Source organism: Emydura macquarii, unplaced genomic scaffold (assembly GCF_026122565.2).
Source record: "Emydura macquarii macquarii isolate MOO-44397 ecotype Brisbane River unplaced genomic scaffold, CSIRO-AGI_Emac_v2 contig_1045, whole genome shotgun sequence".
NCBI classification, from domain to species: Eukaryota; Metazoa; Chordata; order Testudines; family Chelidae; genus Emydura; species Emydura macquarii.
This window is the reverse complement of record NW_027131182.1, coordinates 8,247,464-8,266,913: the sequence shown is the minus strand read 5'-3', so window position 1 is coordinate 8,266,913 and position 19,450 is coordinate 8,247,464. Positions and strand designations below refer to the sequence as shown.

At 41.7% G+C, this 19,450-nt stretch overlaps 1 protein-coding gene across 4 annotated transcripts in view; it reads left to right on the top strand.

The window, feature by feature from the left end:
* TCF4 (transcription factor 4) overlaps positions 1–19,450 on the top strand; it is a 321,020-nt gene that overhangs the window by 92,264 nt on the left and 209,306 nt on the right. For all 4 annotated transcript variants that reach the window (XM_067545435.1, XM_067545433.1, XM_067545434.1 and 1 more), the window contains 2 exons: positions 9,686–9,747; positions 13,099–13,195. In XM_067545435.1, coding sequence (XP_067401536.1) covers positions 9,686–9,747; positions 13,099–13,195 — 159 coding nt within the window. The remainder of the gene's footprint in view (positions 1–9,685; positions 9,748–13,098; positions 13,196–19,450) is intronic.

Sequence of the window (19,450 nt, the reverse complement as noted above, 5' to 3'; positions counted from 1 at the left end):
TAGCCAAAGTAGCAGCTTTTGTTTCACTTCTTCTTCAAGTGCTTGCTCATGTCCATTCCAATGTAGGTGTGTGTGCGCGCCATATGCACCAGTGCTGGTTTTCCCCATAGTGGTACCCATAAGGCCGGCTCTAACGCTCGTTGTAGCGACGCACATGTGCGCTCGTGTATAGGGCGCTGCCGGCCTCACTTCCTTCCAGTTCCTTCTTACCGCCTGCGATGATGCTGGAACAACTCTCTTGCCCTCGCAAGTCTCCATTCCCTAATGGTTTCTAGCTTTCTAGCTATTCCTAGTATATATAGTTTAAAGCTGGTTTTTTAGTTGTCAGTCCATTAGTTAGTAAGTTCCCAGGGTCGGGGCATTCCCTATTCTCCAGGGTTTAAACCCTGCCTTCGTGCAAGAAGCCTATGCCACTGAGCGACCCACATCAGAGCTGTTGAAGGTGCTTGGGAGAAGCTCACCTCTCTGAGAAGTGTAAGATTTGTAGGAGCTTTCACCCAAGAACTAAGAAGGACCGGGACATTAGACTTAAGGTTCTTCTGATGGAAGCGGTGTTCAGACTGGCATCAGAGCCGCGATCAGCCTCAGGACCGAATACCGCAGCATCATTAAAAAGCATTCCTCTGATGTCGGAGTTGACCTGGCACCACTTGGCATCCCTGGTGCAAAAGAAGTGCCAAAAGAAACTGCACTCAGGGAGGGATTGCTCGCTGACACCGATGCTGGCTAAGGAAGGAAGCCAGAGTCAGCCTGCAACGGGTCTCTGCCCAGGCAGGCGTTGAGTCCGGCACCTGCACTGCTGCCGACTCCAGGGAGTTGCAGAGGCCCGCGCCATCTATTGGTCCTCTCCACGCCTGAGGCATTCCAGACGATGAAGGACCCATTTGCCATGCCGGTGCCACTTACACCATGAGAGGGTTGGCCCTCTCACTGAGGAGTGGACACTCGGCCAGGGATTCGTTGAAAGGGATGCCAGCATCTACAAAAAAGCCCCAGTCCCTGTAAACTGGTTGCCAAGCGCTGGCCTTGAGGTGCTCATCAGGTTTTTGGCACTGATCTCCTGAACCACGCCAGGACAGATTGTGTTCATGCCTATAGTCTCCAGGTGCTAGGCTCTGATCCCTGGAACACCGGCACTGATCTGCCGAGTGTTGGTGTTGATCTTCAGAGCCCAGAGGTTCGCCAAGCCCGCAGCGTCGCAAATCACTGGCATGCAGCAGGTCACTGGAGCCCTGTCAGTGCTCAAGTCCTTTCAGAAAGCTGAAGGACAAGATGCGATCAAGATGTGGCCAATGCTCCCCGTGCCAGAATTCTGGCCTAGAGACACGGAGAAACAGGCAGCGGCGGCGCCCCCTTGGTCATCGAGATATATCGCTTTAGATTTAGGGGAGGAAGTTATAGTTGCCCTGAAGGTGCAGGCTACAAAGTCCCCGAGAGTTTTCCCCATGTCACCTCAGATGGTGGGATGGCCTCAAGGACAATGGACTGGACCCTGGCAGTATTGGAACCCATGGGGCTTCCCCCCTTCCACAGTTTCCTACCCACTGTCTTGTATGGGAACTTTAGTGTCGCACTCTTCAAAAGGCCCCACCATGGCATCAGCCTTAGACATTGACTTGGAGCATGAGGCGTCGCTATCAGGAAGTGTATCAGTGACTGCCCCGACTAGGGAAGAGGCACCGGTAGCCCCTTAGCTACCGGCCTCTTCCTCATCCTCCCCAGACGAGGCAGTAGTTGGCCCCTTGCATGCTGCCCCACTGGACAATTATAGGTCACATCAGGACCTGTTGAAAAGGGTAGCAGCTAACCTGGGCCTTAAGATAGAGGAGCTTAAAGAACCTGTGGATGAGCTCTTTGGCATCCTGGTAGCTGCAGCCCCTTCCAGGGTGGCCCTCCCAGTGCATGAAGGGGTAGTGAAGCTGGCTAAGGCTTTGTGGCAAACCCCGGCATCTCTGCCCCTCACGTCCAAGTGGGCAGAGAAAAAGTACTGTGTACCCACTAAGGGTTTTGAATATCTATACACGCACCCATCTCTGGGCCCACTGATGGTTGCGGTGGCTAACAAGCATGACAGGCAGGGGCAAATAAGCTCCACTCCAAAGAATAGAGGCAAAGAAAATGGACTTATTTGACCAAAAAATTTATTCGACAGCAAGCCTACCGCTAAGGGTGTCTAAGCAGAAGGCATTGCTGGGGTGATACCATTTTAACATCTGGCAATTGCTGGAAAAGTTTACTGACTCCCTCCCCCAATTCTCCAAAGAAGAGTTCGAGGCCATCCTGGAGGAGGGTAAGACTGTGGCCAGTGTCCCCTTGCAGGCAGCTTCAGACGCAGTGGACTCTGCAGTGCGGGCAATGGCCCTCCACGGTATTAATGAGAAGAGCTTCGTGACTCCAATCGTCTGGTCTCTCGACGGAAGTCCAGCAGTCCACCCAGGACCTTCCGTTTGATGGCACCGCTTTGTTTATAGACGAGATTGAATCCAGGCTGCATGGTCTGAAGGACTGTAGGGCCATTCTGCATTTGTTGGGTCTTTATACCCCATCCTCCTCAAGGAGACACTTCAGGCTGTCTCAGCACAGCACTTCAGAGGCCAGTCCAGAGGGGAGCCCTATAGAAAGAGAAATAGAGGCTACAAGTGTCTCTGGGGCAATTCGCTGGCATCTACCTCAAAACCAAGCCCGAGCCGCCATTCCTTGGGCAGAAAGAGAAGCTTTTGAAGGTGCTCCCAGGGGTGACCGACCAATTTACACTCGAGATCCAGTTTCCAGACTGTTCTTCTCCTGCCTTGCCTCGTTTCTCCCAGCCTGGATGGCCATTACATTGGACTGTTGGGTGTTAAACACGGTGGCTACCAGCTACACCTTATGGATCGTCTCGATCCCATCCTCCCACCCTACTTCCCTATCCCTCTTCAGGGACCCCCCTCATGAGTAACTCGTCATCCAAGAGGTTCAAGTCCTCCTGCAGGTGGCGGCGGTGGAGGAGTCCCTCAGAGTCAGAGAGGCAAAAGATTCTACTCATGGTATTCCCTTATCCCAAAGGCAAAGGGAGGCCTGAGACCTATACTGGATTTAAGGGTCCTAAACAAGTTCCTCAAAAAGCTAAAATTTCGCACGGTCTTCCTAGTGGCCATCATTCCTTCTCTGGATCCGGGCGAGTGCTTCGCCGCCCTCGATTTAAATTACGCTTATTTTCATATTGCTATTTTCCCAGGCCACAGGAGTTTTCTGCAGTTTACAGTGGGAGCGTAACACTACCAATTTGTGGTTCTACCATTCAGCCTTTCTACTGCTCCCTGCATTTTTACCAAATGTATGTCAGGTGCAGAGGAGTGCAGGTGTTCGTTTCCTGGCCGATTGGCTCATCAGAGGCCGCTCAAGGGAACAGGTCCATCACAACATAGGAATCATGAGAGACACGTGTTGGTTCGGCCCCTCCAAATGTGGCTGACCACGGTATATTCCCCATCAAGGCACTCCCTCACGATCTCCCTCCCCCTTTCCCCCCAATATTTACTTCGTTGTCATGGTGGATGAACCCTCAACAGGTGCTAACAGGAATACCCTTCAAGGCCCTGAGACCGATGCTGTCCTTTGTCTCAGATGCCTCGGATGTGCGGTGGGGAGCCCACCTTGGTACCCTCAGGACTCAGGGTCTATAGACCAGGGAGGAGTTACCTGTTCACATAAATGTTAAGGAGCTCAGGCCCATCCGGCTGGCCAGCAAGGTGTACCTGCCGCACCTGTCCAACAAGGTGGTGTGGGTCCTCACGGACAACACAGCGGCAATGTACTATATCAACAAGCAAAGGGGAGTCCTGTGTTGGGAAGCCATACGTCTCTGGGACTTCTGTGTGGATCACAACATCCACCTTGAAGCGGTCCATCTGCCGGGGCTGAAGAATACGTTAGCAGATCATTTGAGCAGATCCTTTAGCTCTCACTCCCTGAGTGGACCTGTTTGCCACCAGGGAAAACAGGAAATGTGTTCACTTCTGCTCTCTCCTGGGGTCGAAGGACAGCTCTCAGACAGATGTTTTCCTCCTCTTGTGGTCAAGGGGTCTCATGTACACATTTCTCCTGATACCTCCTGTGCACAGAGTTCTGGTGAAAGTCAAGAGGGACAAAGCACAAATCATCCTGATAGCCCGGAGTGGCCTCGCCAACACTGGGTTGGGATGCTGTTGGATCTCTCGGTGGCTCATGTCTGCCGCTGTGCCCAGACCTCATTTCCCTCCCTACATTTCTCTCCCTACATCTGACGGCATGGCTGCTTCATGGCTGAACAGGCAAGAGTGCCACTGTTCGGCCCAGATCCAGAGAGTGCTGTTGGAAAGTAGAAAGCCTTCCACCAGGGCATCCTACTTAACAAAGTGGAAGCATTTTGCCTGCTGGGCAGCCAGTCAGAATGTATCACCAACGAAGTCTCCTATACAGGTGATTCTGAACTATTTGCTTCATTTAAAACAGGAAGTCTTAACCTTTTTATTGGTAAAAGTTTATCTGTCAGCAATATCAGCATTTCACCCACCGATACAGGACAGATTGGTTTTCTCCCACGAGATGGCAATTAGATTCCTTAAAGGGTTGGAAAGGCTCTTGCCTCCTATTAGAGAGCCTGCCCCCCAGTGGGATCTGAACCTTGTTCTGTCCCAACTCATTGCTCCGCCTTTCGAGCCGTTGGCCTCCTGCTCACTCATGCACTTGTCCTGGAAGGTGGCCTTTCTAGTAGCAATCACCTCTGCATGCAGGGTGTCGGAGATTTAGGCCCTGACCTCATGCTGCCTTATACAACGTTCTTCAAGGACAAGGTTCATCTCCGCCCTCATCCTGTGTTGCTCCCGAAGGTCGTTTCCCACTTTCATATTAATCAGGATATCTTCCTACCAGTATTCTGCCCTAACCTCACAACTCTAATGAAGAGAGGCACCTGCACTCGCTTGATGTAAGGAGAGCTCTAGCCTTCTACATCGATACGACCAGAGCATTTCGCCGCTCCATGCAACTCTTCATAGCGATTGTTGGCAGGATGAAGGGCAAACTAGTCTCCTTGCAACGAATGTTCCAGAGGGATAGCCATGTTAGTCTGTATACAGCAAAAACAACGAGAGTCCTGTAGCATTTTAAAGGCTAACAAATTTAATTTCTGCAGGCATAAGCTTTCGTGGGCTATAACCCACTTCGTCAGATGTGCTAAGAATATCATCCTGGATTACAGCCTGCATTTGAGCCTGTTATGTACAGGCTGGAGTCACGCCTCCAGTGTCTCTGTTGGGCCACTCAACCAGGTGTCTTCAGCGGCTTTCCTGGTGTATAGTGTACCTATTCAAGATATTTGTAGGGCTGCTACATGGTCATCTATACATACTTTCATGTCCCACTATGCCATCACGCAGCAAGCTCGGGATGATACGGGATTTGGCAGGGCAATACAGCAATCTTCATGGTCATGAACTCCTGCCCACCTCCATAGACACAGCTGGTAAGTCACCTAAATCAGAACGGACATGAGCAAGCACTCAAAGAAGAAAGAACAGTTATTTACCTCGTAACTGTTGTTCTTTGAGATGTGTTGCTCATTTCCATTCTACAACCCACTCTCCGTCCCCTCTGTCAGAGTTCTGGCAAGAAGGAACTGGAAGGGAGGGAGGCTGGCAGCACCCTACATATGAGCGCATACATGCGCTGCTGCAGAAGGCGCTAGAGCTGGCCCTACGGGTACCCCTAGGGGAAAAACTTCTGCCACCGGTACATGTGGCGCGCACACAAACCTAAATCAGAATGGACATGAACAACACATATAGAAGAACAACAGTTACGAGGTAAGTAACCGTTCTTTTCAGTTTTACCCAGAATTATTTTAGCCTTTTCAAATATGCAAATCTTGATTATTTTTCAAAATAAGTTTTAGGAGGTAAAATGCCAGTTTTGTAGTATTTTTCTTGGTTTGTTGGTGATGTTTGCAGCAGTATCATTAACACCGTGACAGCGTTTACATTATAAACTCCATTTTTGGAGGTTTATAACTCAGTCATAAACATTTACTGCAGGCTGATATTTGGCACACCTGGTAAGAGATTAGTTTATATTCTCATGTAATCATATTTGGTATTTTGGAGAGGGGAAAAAAGAAACATCATAACTATAAAGGAGACAGCATAAGAAAGTTAGAGATATTCACATGGCCAAAGATGTGCATAACACAAAATTTGGTTTAATTTGGATTTTGGAAGCTATAGAAGAATCATTGCATGGTGGTCCAATGCCTGATCCAAAGCCTGTTGTGGGAGTATCTCTGCTGACTTTGGTGGTCTTTGAATCAGGACCTGAAAGTATTAATTATCAGTTACATAACCCAAATGATTTAAAAAAAAATCCTGCTTAATTAACCAAATAGCATGGTTGATCTAATCTGTCAGGTAAATGACACACATTTTCTTTCTTTGTCTAGAGCTTAATTAAATATTTACCTGAGAATGTCTTTTGCTATTAACACTTTACACTTTTATTGAGATAATAGGAATTATAATATGGGAAGAAATAAAATTAAACAAACAAAACTTTTTAAGATAAAAATATTTGTTTACAAAACATTAATAGGCACACTACACATATTTTACATTTCCTAATGCACAGCTCTGTTCCTCAGCCACTTAATATGGCTAAGTTAGAAGTGAAAATGTACTGTTAGATACCCAGTTACCTATATCTGAATATATTACAATACATACACACACACGTATTTAAATGCCATGCTGTGATTAAAATTCCTCTAGCAATCCAGACCAATGTCTTCTTGTGTAATAAGATTAAAAGCTACTGTTTGTGTTTAACAAATAACAAGCAATAATATTATTAAATCCATAAGAAATAGGATGGAGAATAATACTGAAATATTATAGTGCATTATGTGCCAAATTTATGTCCTCATCTGGAATACTGTGTTCATTGATGATGGTCGTACTATCTCAAAAAAATATAGTGGGAATATTGGGAATTCAGAGGTGGGTGATTTGAATTATTACAGGCATAGAAAGATTTCTATGTGAAAAGAGATTTTAAATTACAGGATTGTTTTGTGTAGGAGGTGAATAAAAGAGATGGGATAGAGGTATACAAAATATGAATGGTAAAAAGAGGTAAATTGAGCACCCCTATTCACTTTTGTTATAAGTACAAGTGACATTCAAAGAAATGAAAAGCTGACAAATATAAAACTGTTAAAAAGAATGACTTTTTCCGCAACACAGTTAGCCTGTGCAATTCATTGCCATTAGATATAATTGAGACCAACAGCTTAGCAGGAGTACAAAAAGGAGCAGATATGTATATGGATAATGAGAAAATCTACAATTACATTAGATAGTTTTTGCCTTGAAACATAAAGGTGCTTTAAAAAAAATCCTCAAAATCAAGCACTAGAGAGTCAAGTAATTTTGAAAGTCAAGGTTGTTTCTACAACATTAACTCAACCATGTTGTAACATTTCCTATTCGTGAATCAGGCTCTAAAAGTGCTGGGACATCAGATGTCAACTCTTTCTAGAAAAAGTGCCACAGCTCAAATTCTGGGAGAGCCAGTTCTCTTTGAGGCCATATCCTTTTGACTCACAGAAGATTGAATGTGTGACCCTGGAGTGTTAGAACAGAGGCCCTCATATATAATGTTAATAACAAAATCAGATTCAGTGACATATAACTGAAAAAAGACTGAATGAAATTTGTCATTCTGGCTCCAGTCCATCAAAATTCTTAGGCCTATTCTTAATTTCAAGTATATGAGTACTCCCACTGACTTGAATGAATACCATAAATTAACATGACTTTAAATGAAACTGCTCAAATGCTTACATTTAAGACTGTACTTAAGTGCTTTTCTGGACTGGCACCTTATTTAGTCATTAAGTTTTTTGCTAATTGGAATAGTCTGATGAGATTCCCAACCCAATTTACTGAGGATTCCATGAGGACAGAGGACATACAAGCTTCCACCAGCATACTTGCGTGCACCATAAAGAATATAATGCATTCAGTCTTAAGTAATAGAGTTTAGGGAGTGTAGCCTCTTCTCATGGGCCTTGATACAACCTCAGAACTAACGTGACCTGCCCTGAGGCACACGATGCATTGTCTTTGACTATCCATGAGGGACATCTGTTTGCAATTGGGGTATCTTTTGAAGCAGCTGGTCTCCTTCTCTTTCTCAGACATCCTATCTAAAACAATATTATAACTCACTATGACAGAGATGACAATGTTAAAAGTAAAAAACAACAACTCTTCTTGCACTAGGAAAGACTGAAGCAGAAAGAATAAAAGAAATTATACTGGTTACAGTCGCATCAAGAGAAACAGTAACAGAAAAATGTTATGAAACAGCATTTCACCCTTGAAATAACGTTTTTGTAATTCTCCTCCGTTTTTGTCAAGGGAAATTTATAGCTGCACTCTGCAACACTTAGCAGTTGTATAGCACCTTGTGCAAGGATCTTGAGGCACTTTATAAAGAATAACTTATTAAGCCTTACAACACCTTTTTGAGGTAAGTATTTTGCTATTCAGTTTATAAACGGATAAAATGGGCTCGAGACAGTGATGGCCATTTCTACACTGCAGGGTTTATAGCGTTAAGATATGACGCCATAGATATGCTGGCATAACCCCATAGTGTATATGCAGCCTACAGCAATGGAAAGGGTTTTCCCATTGCTGTAGGAACATCGCCTCCCTGAGCGATGGAAGCGAGGTCGACAGAAGCATTCTTCTGTTAGGCTGGCTGTGTCTACGCAGGTGGTTAGATCGGCATGGCTGTGGCACTCAGGGATGTGGACTTTTCACATCCCTGAGCTTCATTGCTATGTCAATCTAAGTTTTAAGCGTAGACCAGGCCTCAGTCATACATCTGTTCTGCAGCAGAGTTCAGGAGAGAATGCAGGAGTTCTGATTCCCCGGCCCATGCTCTATAAACACTAGTCTGTACTACCTCTTTGCGTGTTTGCCATATCCTTCCCACAATATGTTGCCACTGTCTCACATGGAGGGGGCAGAAATGTTTAAGTGGTTGAGCATACCACTAAAAGCATCCAAAACTAATGGAAAGATTCCCTTTGATTTCAATAGGCATTGCATCAGGCACTAAGGAAATTCTGGAAAACACTTACGTATGTGATTACATCCATCTCTATTCAGGAAAGTGATTAAGCATGTGCATAACTCCTTTTGACTTCACTGGGGCTTAAGCACATTCCTTCATGAAATGGGGCCTGAATGAGGATCTGTGTCAGAATATTTACCTTCAAAATGTTTTATATTAGCATCTGGGTTTTGTCTCTTTTAGCATGTCTTATTTTTTTATGTTTGATTATGTATATTTTGTGTGAAGAATTTTGATACAACTTTATCGGGTACATTAGAGTCAGTTTTTTAAGTCTCATGAAACACTGAGCCACTGAAGTAATTTTTATGTTCAAACCTCTGGTTCCTGAGGGTCCAGTTCATTTCTGCTGTGAATTTAAATGAGTTAATTTAAGCAGTTGGGTCAGAAGCCACTATCATCGTAGTAGCCTTGTGCCTGATTCTTAATTAAAGGCAACAGGAGATTAATTTGAAACATTAATTTAAAAGTGCTTATACAAAAGGAAAGAATTATTGCAATAAAGCCTAAAGAACTTTTTTGTCCCTAGATGTAGAAGACAGAACTAGCTCAGGGTCCTGGGGGAATGGAGGACATCCTAGTCCATCCAGGGTAAGTATATCTAATCTTTTTTCCCAAACCAGACTTCCTGCATATGTAAATTTACAATCTTAAATTTGAGTTTTACACCTGATTGCATAGAAAAATGTACATGCAAAGTTGGCTGTAGACCAACTTCTCTTCAAAATTGCTCTTTTTACATTCTTATCTGATCCTGTGATTGAATTTGACACCTGCTCCACTCCTGCTAACAGCGAGCAAGTATTTTCATTAACTATTTTGCCTTGCTAGTCAGTATCAGCCATTGATCCAACACTATGTTATCTGAGTACTGTAAGAGGCATTTTTTGTTATTGTTGACATTTCATTTGCTATAGTTAGCTTGCTGGAAGATTTTATGTCTCACTGGCACAAATATCAAAGAATCCATTGCATAGTGTTGGGAAGCACTTGTAAACTTGAAATGTGCTACTTCATCACTGGAGAACAGATCCTGTCACCCTTACTAACATTGAATGGTTGCTACCCTAGAATCATAGAGCTATAGGGTTAGAAGGAATTGCAAGGGTTATCTAATCTAACCCCCTGCCAAGATGCAGGATTACTACTTATTTCTTGGGTAGTCCTTCTAAGGGAAAGCTACTGTTTCTCATGAGTTCACAAGTGTTCTCAAGGATGACAAAATCTGAACCTGCATTTCTTTGTTCCCATTCATCCTGGCCATTTACAGTGTCTTTCTACTTCAGACCTCTCTTCGGATAAGCAGCTCCGCACTGCCCTAACTCACAACATTCTGCTCAGCCTGTGTTGGTTTCTTCAATTAAAAGGCGGTGTTCAAGACATTAACAGAAGAGTACAAAGAAGTTTTTAAAACTGCTATTCTCTACTTTGGAGAGATGTAGGCTGAACATCTTTAGAACAAATCATTAACTCATAACAGGCTATGCTGGGATGCTTAGGGGATCCTTAACATTCTGGGGACAATTTTCAACAACTACAGGCCTACAGTCTGTATACAATTGTACATTCATTAACAGACATGTATCTGTATGCACCTTAAACTGGGTGACTATGCACACAAGGATTAGTTTTCATTCATATGTACCTATTTTGTGTGTATAAATGCATGTTTGCACACATTCTTACCTGTTTGCTTGTGCGTGTGCATATTTTGGGGGCACAGCATAGGCACCCAGTTTGACAATGTAGTCCTCAAACATATTTAGGCACCACCAATCTTTTTCCCCCAAGGCTGAAGGGATAATACCTCCACTTCCAAAGTCAGAACTTTTCAGAGGGCTGTGCATATTGACTTCCTTTGTCCTCAGGCAATGTGCTACTAACTGTAATTGTCAAAGTACGGTAGGATCTTTCTACTTACCAGTGACTTTACTGAGCCATTGCTGCAGCTGTCAAGTTTGACATTCCAATGCATTATGTGGATGAGATGAGGAAATCTTTCCTGCTCCTCACATTACAATGCACACACACTGATGTTAAATTAATTCCTATTACAGTTAAGTGTAGTTACTGAACTGCTACCTACCATGGGAACTTTTGAGACTCACCGTATTTCTTGTTATTTATATAATGGCTGGAATACAACATCATTCAGTGGTTTTGAACACATCTTTGAGAAAGTTGTGTTTAGAATTGCATTGAGTCTCAGGATTCAAGTTCCATTTATTTGAGTAATAAGAAATATCCCATCCAGTAAAATTGTATATAAATATACACACCCCAACAGTTCTGTCCACGTAGGGTCTTGATTGTACAACCCTTACATATACTGGTGAGCTTTTATTCACATCAGTGGTTCCATTGAAGTCTACTCACATAAGTAAGTGCTCACCGAGGAAGTAAGGGTTGCACAGTCAACCCTCTCTAAAAAAAGACCCAGTCCTGAGCTCTTTAATTAGGCAGACCTCCCATTGAAGTCAGAAGCTTTGAGCCTATCCCCCAATCCCATTGCAAGGCCTTAATGATCTTCTGAGGACTGGGCTCAAAGATCACAGTATATACTTCAGGGTCAATCAAGATGACTTCTTCATGTATTTTGTAAATCCATGATATAAAATTATGCATGCAAAAAGTGGCTTCACCCTTATTTAAGCAGTTTGTTTATAGTGCTGTTTAATTGTCTCCTAATGAACGTGAAGGAACAGGGCTTGCAAGCATTGCTCGCGGAGGTTCAGCGCCCTAAAGTAACATCCTAGTGAGATGAAAGATAGTATTATTGTTCATACCCAGTCCATTCTTTTTCTTTTTTTCTATGGGCAGATTCTGCTTTTGGCTAACATGCCAACTGACACTTCTAAGTAACTTTACTTAGCCCTGCATAACACTGCAGCCAACTGAGCAGAATGATTTTTTTTCCCCATTTACTGCCTACCAGGATTGAATCACAACCATTTCCATAGAAGAGGAAAAGCCAATCACCTTTTCTTATTATACCTGGTTTAGCATCTATTACATCATTACTTCCACATCTGTCAGTTTTATTTTTATCCTTTTTCCCCCCATGACACTTGTGTTGCTCTTCGGGGGAAAAAAAATGTTTTGAAAATTAGCCTGTAAATTTTCACACACAATTATTTAGGCATACATACCTAAACGTGAGTGTATCAGTATGTCATGAGATGATATAAGGAAAGGAGCACAGTCCGGGGCGGGCAGGCGGGCGGGCGGATAGAGGGGAGGGGTTAAATTTGAGATTTTGTAGAAGGGAAATAATTGTGAGTGCAGACTGGGAGGCGAGGCTGGGGATGCTTTGAAAATTTGCACCCTGGTCCTGACAAGATTTACGCATGCGTTTATCTTATGCACCGTGACTAGTGCCATTGACTTCAGTGGAAGTCCTCGCAGTGCATAAAGTTAAGCTCCTGGTTAGTCCTCACAGCATTGGGGTCTTGGTCTTTAATGAGAGAAGTAGAATTAAACACCCAAACACTTGAGGCCAAATTTTGCCTTTATGTGGGCAGCAAACACTGGGCTAAAATGGCAAATTTCTATTTACAAATAATTGATTTTTTAAAAAACCTAGATATTTTCTTACTTCTCCCCTACTGACATGAAAACAGATACTGACATGGTAGGTGAAAGATGTTTGAAGGCTTGCACAACACTAAGCTGCCTGGTATGTTATCTCAATTACCGGGCAGGTGTGTCCACAAAATAAACACATATTAATTACTGACAAAATGAAAATTTTAAAGAAGCTTCAAATAAATTTTGGAACACATTGCCCCCAACAAAACCAATGGAAGAGGGCAATGGAGGGAATAATGTTTCTTCATTATTCAGAATGGAGGGGGGAAGTATAGCTTCTTTCTCTGTGATTCTTATAGAAAGTGTTTGTGTTAAAATTGTAAAACTTTTTTCCCCTCCCCAATTTATTAACAGAACTATGGAGATGGGACTCACTATGATCACATGGCAAGCAGGGACCTTGGGTCACATGACAATCTCTCTCCTCCTTTTGTCAATTCCAGAATACAAAGTAAGAAGAAATCAAATTTCTTAATGTGATTTTGTTTTTCAAAGGCTTAATTTTTATAAGTGGAAATGAGCGAATGCACCATAGTGTAATTTAAGGGCTTCCGTGATTTTGAGGTTTTGTTGTATTCAGTCTTTGGGAGGAAATGCTCCTTGAGCAACCTCATGTTTAGAAAAATGTACACCAATGCTGCTTACTGAATAGCCTCTATTTTCCTCATGTAAGAAGTATAAGGCATTTAAAGCAGTGACTGCTTTTTTTACTTAGAGCAGTAAATGTACTTTTCCTGAGGCTCAAGTGTTTTCTTTAAAGGTGTGACCGCTTGGCAGAGAATTAAACAGAATTTTTTTAAAGTATAAAAATGTTGCTGAAAATATTACAAATAAAGGTTCTTTAAAGGGGACAGATAGATAACTAAAGATTGAAATCATAAACCATTATTTTCTTTGGATCATGATGGATCATTGCCTGTTGGGATCTGCAGTCTTTCTGGACTGCAAACGTCTGGATTAAAGATGAGACTGGCTGCAATGTGCTCCACTTTGGACAAACCAAATTCAGCCCAGGGCATTTGGCAAGTCAGCCCTCACAGTTAAGAAAAGTTTGGACATCCCTGCATTCATTTTAACTAAGCTTGCAAGGACTTAGTGTAGCAGCTAAAACCGTAGCAGTATAAAGAAAGGCTTATTTATTTGCAAGTGAATGATAGCGACTTTCTTTAAATCATGGTTGATAAATGAGTTTAGTTAAAGTAAATATATGATGTAAAAATATTAGTAATCCTTGCGCTTGGCCAAGATCACACCCTTCTACTGCAGTTATCAATGAACTAACTGAAATGCCGTGATTTAAGCAATTGAATGTAAGCCAAAGAAAACACAGAGCTGTAACTGATATATAATTTTGTGAATGTAATGTTTTCCCCTAAAATATGCCTTGTCTTTTAATATTAGGAAATATTTGTGAGTTGTTTAACATTGGGGATAATGCTGAAGCTTGTAATCATTTGTATGTATTCCCACATAAAACATAGTTACAACAATTTCAAGGGTCTGACTTAAGCCAACAAAAGCAAGCAAATTCCGACACTCCCTTCTTAACTCACGCCATTGGGTTTAGGTAGTGCAAATACTTTACCAATAGTCACACACTTCTGTGAACCCACTGGGCTGAGTGATACTTTCATGTTTAACCCTTTACTGTGGATCTTTGCAACTTAAAAGTCTGTCTCTTGCTCTCCCTCTTCCCCTGCTTTACCCAATAAATAAATAGCATCAGTCTGCAAATGTTTTTCCTCCATTTGGGGAAAAGGCTGCTTTCTGTTGTTTCAGAAAGTGTTCATTACAATAAAATACTTTTGCAAGCACATTTTTAAAAATAAAACAACGGACTCTGATTAGAATTAAAAAAACCAAAAACCAACAAACATTTTTCTTAAATATCATTTTTCTACTGGAGCCTGACTGTCAAAGTCAACGAGAGTTGCACAGCCGTGGCTAACAGAATAATCAGGTCTCGTTTTTTCTGAAAATACCAACACCGTCAAAGTCAAGATGTCAGTCAGTAGCACTTGGTTAGTATAATGGTCATCATGCTGAAAGATCCTAGCAGTGGTATGTTTCTGCAGCGTACTTAAGTTTCAGAGTATATATATTTATTGCAAAAATAAAATTTGGAAATAATACTGATGTTCCTACATATGCACATTAGTGTGTGTGTGTGAGAGAGAGAGGCTAACAGTTTCTGACAAGTGTGTTATTGTGTAATAATGCACACCTACTGTTGAAGCCAATCAGCTTGGTCCCTCATTCTAAAGCATTTTGAAACCTTAATTTAAAGTCGTTCTCTGGTAATTAGAGCAGATTTCTTTTAATTTATGCCTGTTTAGGCAACAAATGGCATGGAAACCACACTGTTTTATTCCCCTACTTCCATTAATCTCCTAAAGCCTAGATTGGGCCCAACCTGCTCAGGTGTGGGAGGGGTAGATGTAGGGATGATGTCACAAGGAAACTCCCTGTCCCTCTTTTGTTCCTAGGTAGGGGGCCAGACAATCTCATTAGGGAGTGGAGGCTGTATTCCCTGCTAGCACCATCTGAAGCTGGCTACCCAAAACGGGAGAGGGGAGTAGTGGGTGGTGGCACTGGTTTTCCACTTTTCAGGGCATTGGCCAGCAGAGCTTTTATGAGGGTGAATGAGAGCTGTTGCTATGTAGGATCCCCAGCAAGATGCCAGAGTCAGATAAAATTCCTCCTGGAGCTTCTGCTGTAGTCCCCTTGGGTCCCCACCCTGGCTGCAATAGTTAGAATCAAGTCCTAAATGTGGAAGCCAAGGCCGTATGCTGTACTGTGCTAGAGAATGCTACTAAGTCTGCGAATCTCCCACTATTACTAATCTCCCACTGTTTCTAATGAAAGCGCTGTTCTGTCAGATAAGCTGTCTGGTCTGAAACACGGGTCTTTATTGTTTTCGGAGTGTTACATTTTCCACCTCAATCAGATTTTGAATAAAATAGGACTTTGTGTTTGGTGAAACGGTTTACCTGACATTAACAAAACTGCCTCAGAGTTGAGGCCAAGGCAATGTTCTGCTGAGCAGAAAGTCAGAGAACAGTTTACTGTTTCGAAAGTTGCCGATTAGAAAGATGATCATTTTAAATACAGAGAGAATATTCTTTGGGGGATGATAAACTCTTTAGTACTCCTTGGCAGCAAGGACCTTATTTTCTTCTGTCTTGTACCGTTTTGCACACTTAACTAATCATTAATGATGATGATAATTCAATAAAATAATCAGCAATGCTGTGTTTATTTCCCAAACGTTTCCACAACCGAAACTGCTATTAATTTGTGCTGATTATATTGTATTTGTGATTTTATGATGAATTCTAATTGTTGCAATTATAAACAGTGCACCATATTTACTTTAATTGAGTCCATCCTGAACTAAACTGGGATGTGGCTTCCAATACATGTTTTATCAGTTTCCCTCTTCCTGTCAGTTCATCAAATTATCCAAAGAAAAGGTCCCTACAGATCTAGTGTGGAGCAGTTTGCACCTGCAGAAAGACACTGTAATTTTATTCTCATGCTTTTCTGCTGGCAATTGATACAGATATAGAGCCTGAATATCATTTAACTTGAACCTCGTTTATATTAGTGTAGCTGTATTGATTTTGATGGAGTTACTCCTGATTTATGGTGCTGTGAAAACAGAATCAAGCTCGTAGTTAGTAGTTTCTTAATTCATAGCTTTTATCTTATTGTCTGCAGTTCTCAGCCACTGTGCACAGAAAACACAAGGACTTCTGGAAGCTAGTGCTGACTTCAGTGTTAGTCTCTAGCTGGGATGTTCCCTCACATCCTTACTCCGGTCAACAAAGTTGCATTCTATAAAATGATGTACCTGGGGATGACTCTGGCTTAAGCCTTCAAAAGCATGGTGCCTGTCTCAGGCAAAGTGTCTCCGGGAGCTACTCCTGGGCTCTACATGCCTTCCTTATCATGAGGTTGTACATTATTGGCTTAATCTAGCTCTTATTGTGTGTGATCTAGCATGTAATCTTAACTTTGAAGAAAGAATAATTTTCCAGGAAAGAAAAATTTGGGTATAATTGTTATTGACAGCATACCAATGAGCCATGAATATTTGTAGAAATGTTGCGATGGCTATAGACCTATGTCATAAGCTTTTGTTTTCAGGTATTTATTTTAACAGAAATGTGTTTTTTTTTTAAAGTGTCCAGAGTCTTGCAGGGAGCATTTAAATTAGTCTTTGCTTCAAGCCATTTAATAATTGGCTATAGGGAATTAGCAAAAGTATATTTATTATGGCAAAAAATGACCTTTTCCTCCTAAACTGTTACTTCTATGTATTGAAACACAGTTATCTTTCTTCTGGGTCTCCAGAATCCTAATAATCAACTAGACTGTTTTGTTTTAACAATAATGAACATTGTACAATTGGCCCAGTAATACTGAGCTGGTAATACTGGTAATATTGCAGGGCATGGAATACATTGCTATAGTTGTGTATCATTCCACACTGGCTGCTTGGTTTTCAGGTGCACTCTTTGTGGACTGTTCTGATCCTGCCTATGATATCTTGCTAGTACATTAAATCATTTACCAATATACAGTAACTTGTTTCTAAAGCCCCTGTAGCTTAATAGAACATTTTACTGCAAGAATTAGATTGAGGTTTCAGGCAATGTTGAAGAAAGCTTCTGGCTTATTTGGTGACCTTTGAATCACATCTGGGTTAGTGGTTGATATTTTGATTTGGTTACTGTGGTCATATTGTGACAGCTGTTGGTTCATTATAATTCAGTTCCTCTGCTCAATTTGCCTAGCAGGAATATTTAGCTTTGTGGCACTTCAAAGTATTTCTTAACTATCCTGAGTGTAACCCACAACACTGTAAAAGGTGAAATGTTGTGAATGCTTTCAGATCCCAGCAGCAGTCCACTAAACGGTGAGTAGCACAGTCCACTTGACAATCACATTTGAGTGTTCAGAGAAGGAAGAAAAACCTAGACTGAGAAGTTACCCATTCCACTGATACCCAGAGCTGCGGATTACTAAAAGACTGGTTTAAAGGCCACTGATAAAATCGAGGCAAGCTTGTTTGTTTGTTTGTTTATTTTAAAAAATACATTAAACCAGTTTGTGCAATTCTCCTGGTCTTCCCCCCCCCCCTTCAAATAATTCTAGCATTTGCACTATTGATTTGCACTATTGATTTTATGTGTATTATTGAACAATTTAATCTATTTATTTGCATAAAATAAATGCTACAGCATTTTACCATTTTTGATATATGCTTTGAGAATGTTTTGAGGGACTGAACTTCAGTGCACATACATAACTTAATTTGTATGGCTGTGGGGGAAAGAGGTGTGGTGGCTGAGTGGTTAAAGTGCTTGACTACATTCCTGAAGGTTTTGCGTTTGGTACTTGCTTGATCTCACACTGAAAGGCCAGCTCCTCTTCACCTGTAAAATGGGTACCGGATTCATTGGGTGACAGGGCAGTTGATGTAATCCTAGCCACATCATTGCCTTGTGTCTTGTTGGCTATAAAACTGACCTACATCAGGCCAATGAGTCATTGTCTCAGTGGGATTTTGACTTTGGTAATAATATAGGTATGTGAAGACAAGGTCATTGCAAGATTATGTATGTTTGTGCTCCCTTTCTATTCCTAACTAGAAAATGAGAAACAGATGTGAGGTTGTGTTAATATGCATTATACCGGAGCAGCTCCTTCCCCAGAAGTATCTTCCATCATAACTGCCTAGTCCCTGTTGATCCTTCCCAGTTTATGGGTTGTCCTCTTATAGGAACTTTTTCTCAGCATATCTTTCTGAGGGCTGGCCCTTGAAATTTGGCAGAGACAGGCAGTTACATCTCCAAATTGGACGTTTTGCACTTGTTTGTTGCCCCACTCTTCCATCTTGTAAATATTCTTTAAAATCATGTCATGTTTTTGTCTGGTTTTCTCTTATTTCTGAGGAGATGGCGCATTCCTGCAGGTAAAATGGATGAAAACTTGTAAATAATGATAAACTATAAGTTGAGTGAATCTTCCAGTGTGAGATTCTATAGTACTGTATGTTGTTAATTAAAAGTGGTATATAAAGACAGTGTTTTCTATTGTATAACACTTAGTGCTAGTAGGACTCCTGGGGTCTACTTCCATCTCTGCCACTAACTTGCCATGTAATCCTTGGCTTTTTTGCTGCTTCTTCAAATTAGCCTAGGTTTTTCCATCTGTAAAATGGGTAATATGATACTTATTTTACATGGGTGTTGTGAGGCCTAACACATTATTATCTGAAAAATATTTTGAGTTCATTGGGCATTCCATATAAGTGTAACATTTTATTATTATAAACTGTGCTATGATAGCACTCATCTCTGAAAGAATTGTCCTTATTTTTACATGATTTTCTTATTCTATACAGCTTTGACTCTGTTACTGTGATTATAGGCAGAGCTGGTAGTGCTGCTTTAATTGAGACTGCCCAACATTTTCCATTATAAGGTCTTGTTTTCAATTTCTCATAACTTTGCTGATTTATATCTATTTGGCCTAAAATTTTCCATGCCGAGTATCTGACCTGAGCTTTCTTATTTTTATTTTTTTTTAAGGTGGAAAAAGTGGTTCCCACATTCCCTAGAATGAGTTTAGGGAAACATATGTTGTTTTGCTCATATTTAAAAAAAAAAAAATCCATAGAGCTGTTTCAGTGGGAAGC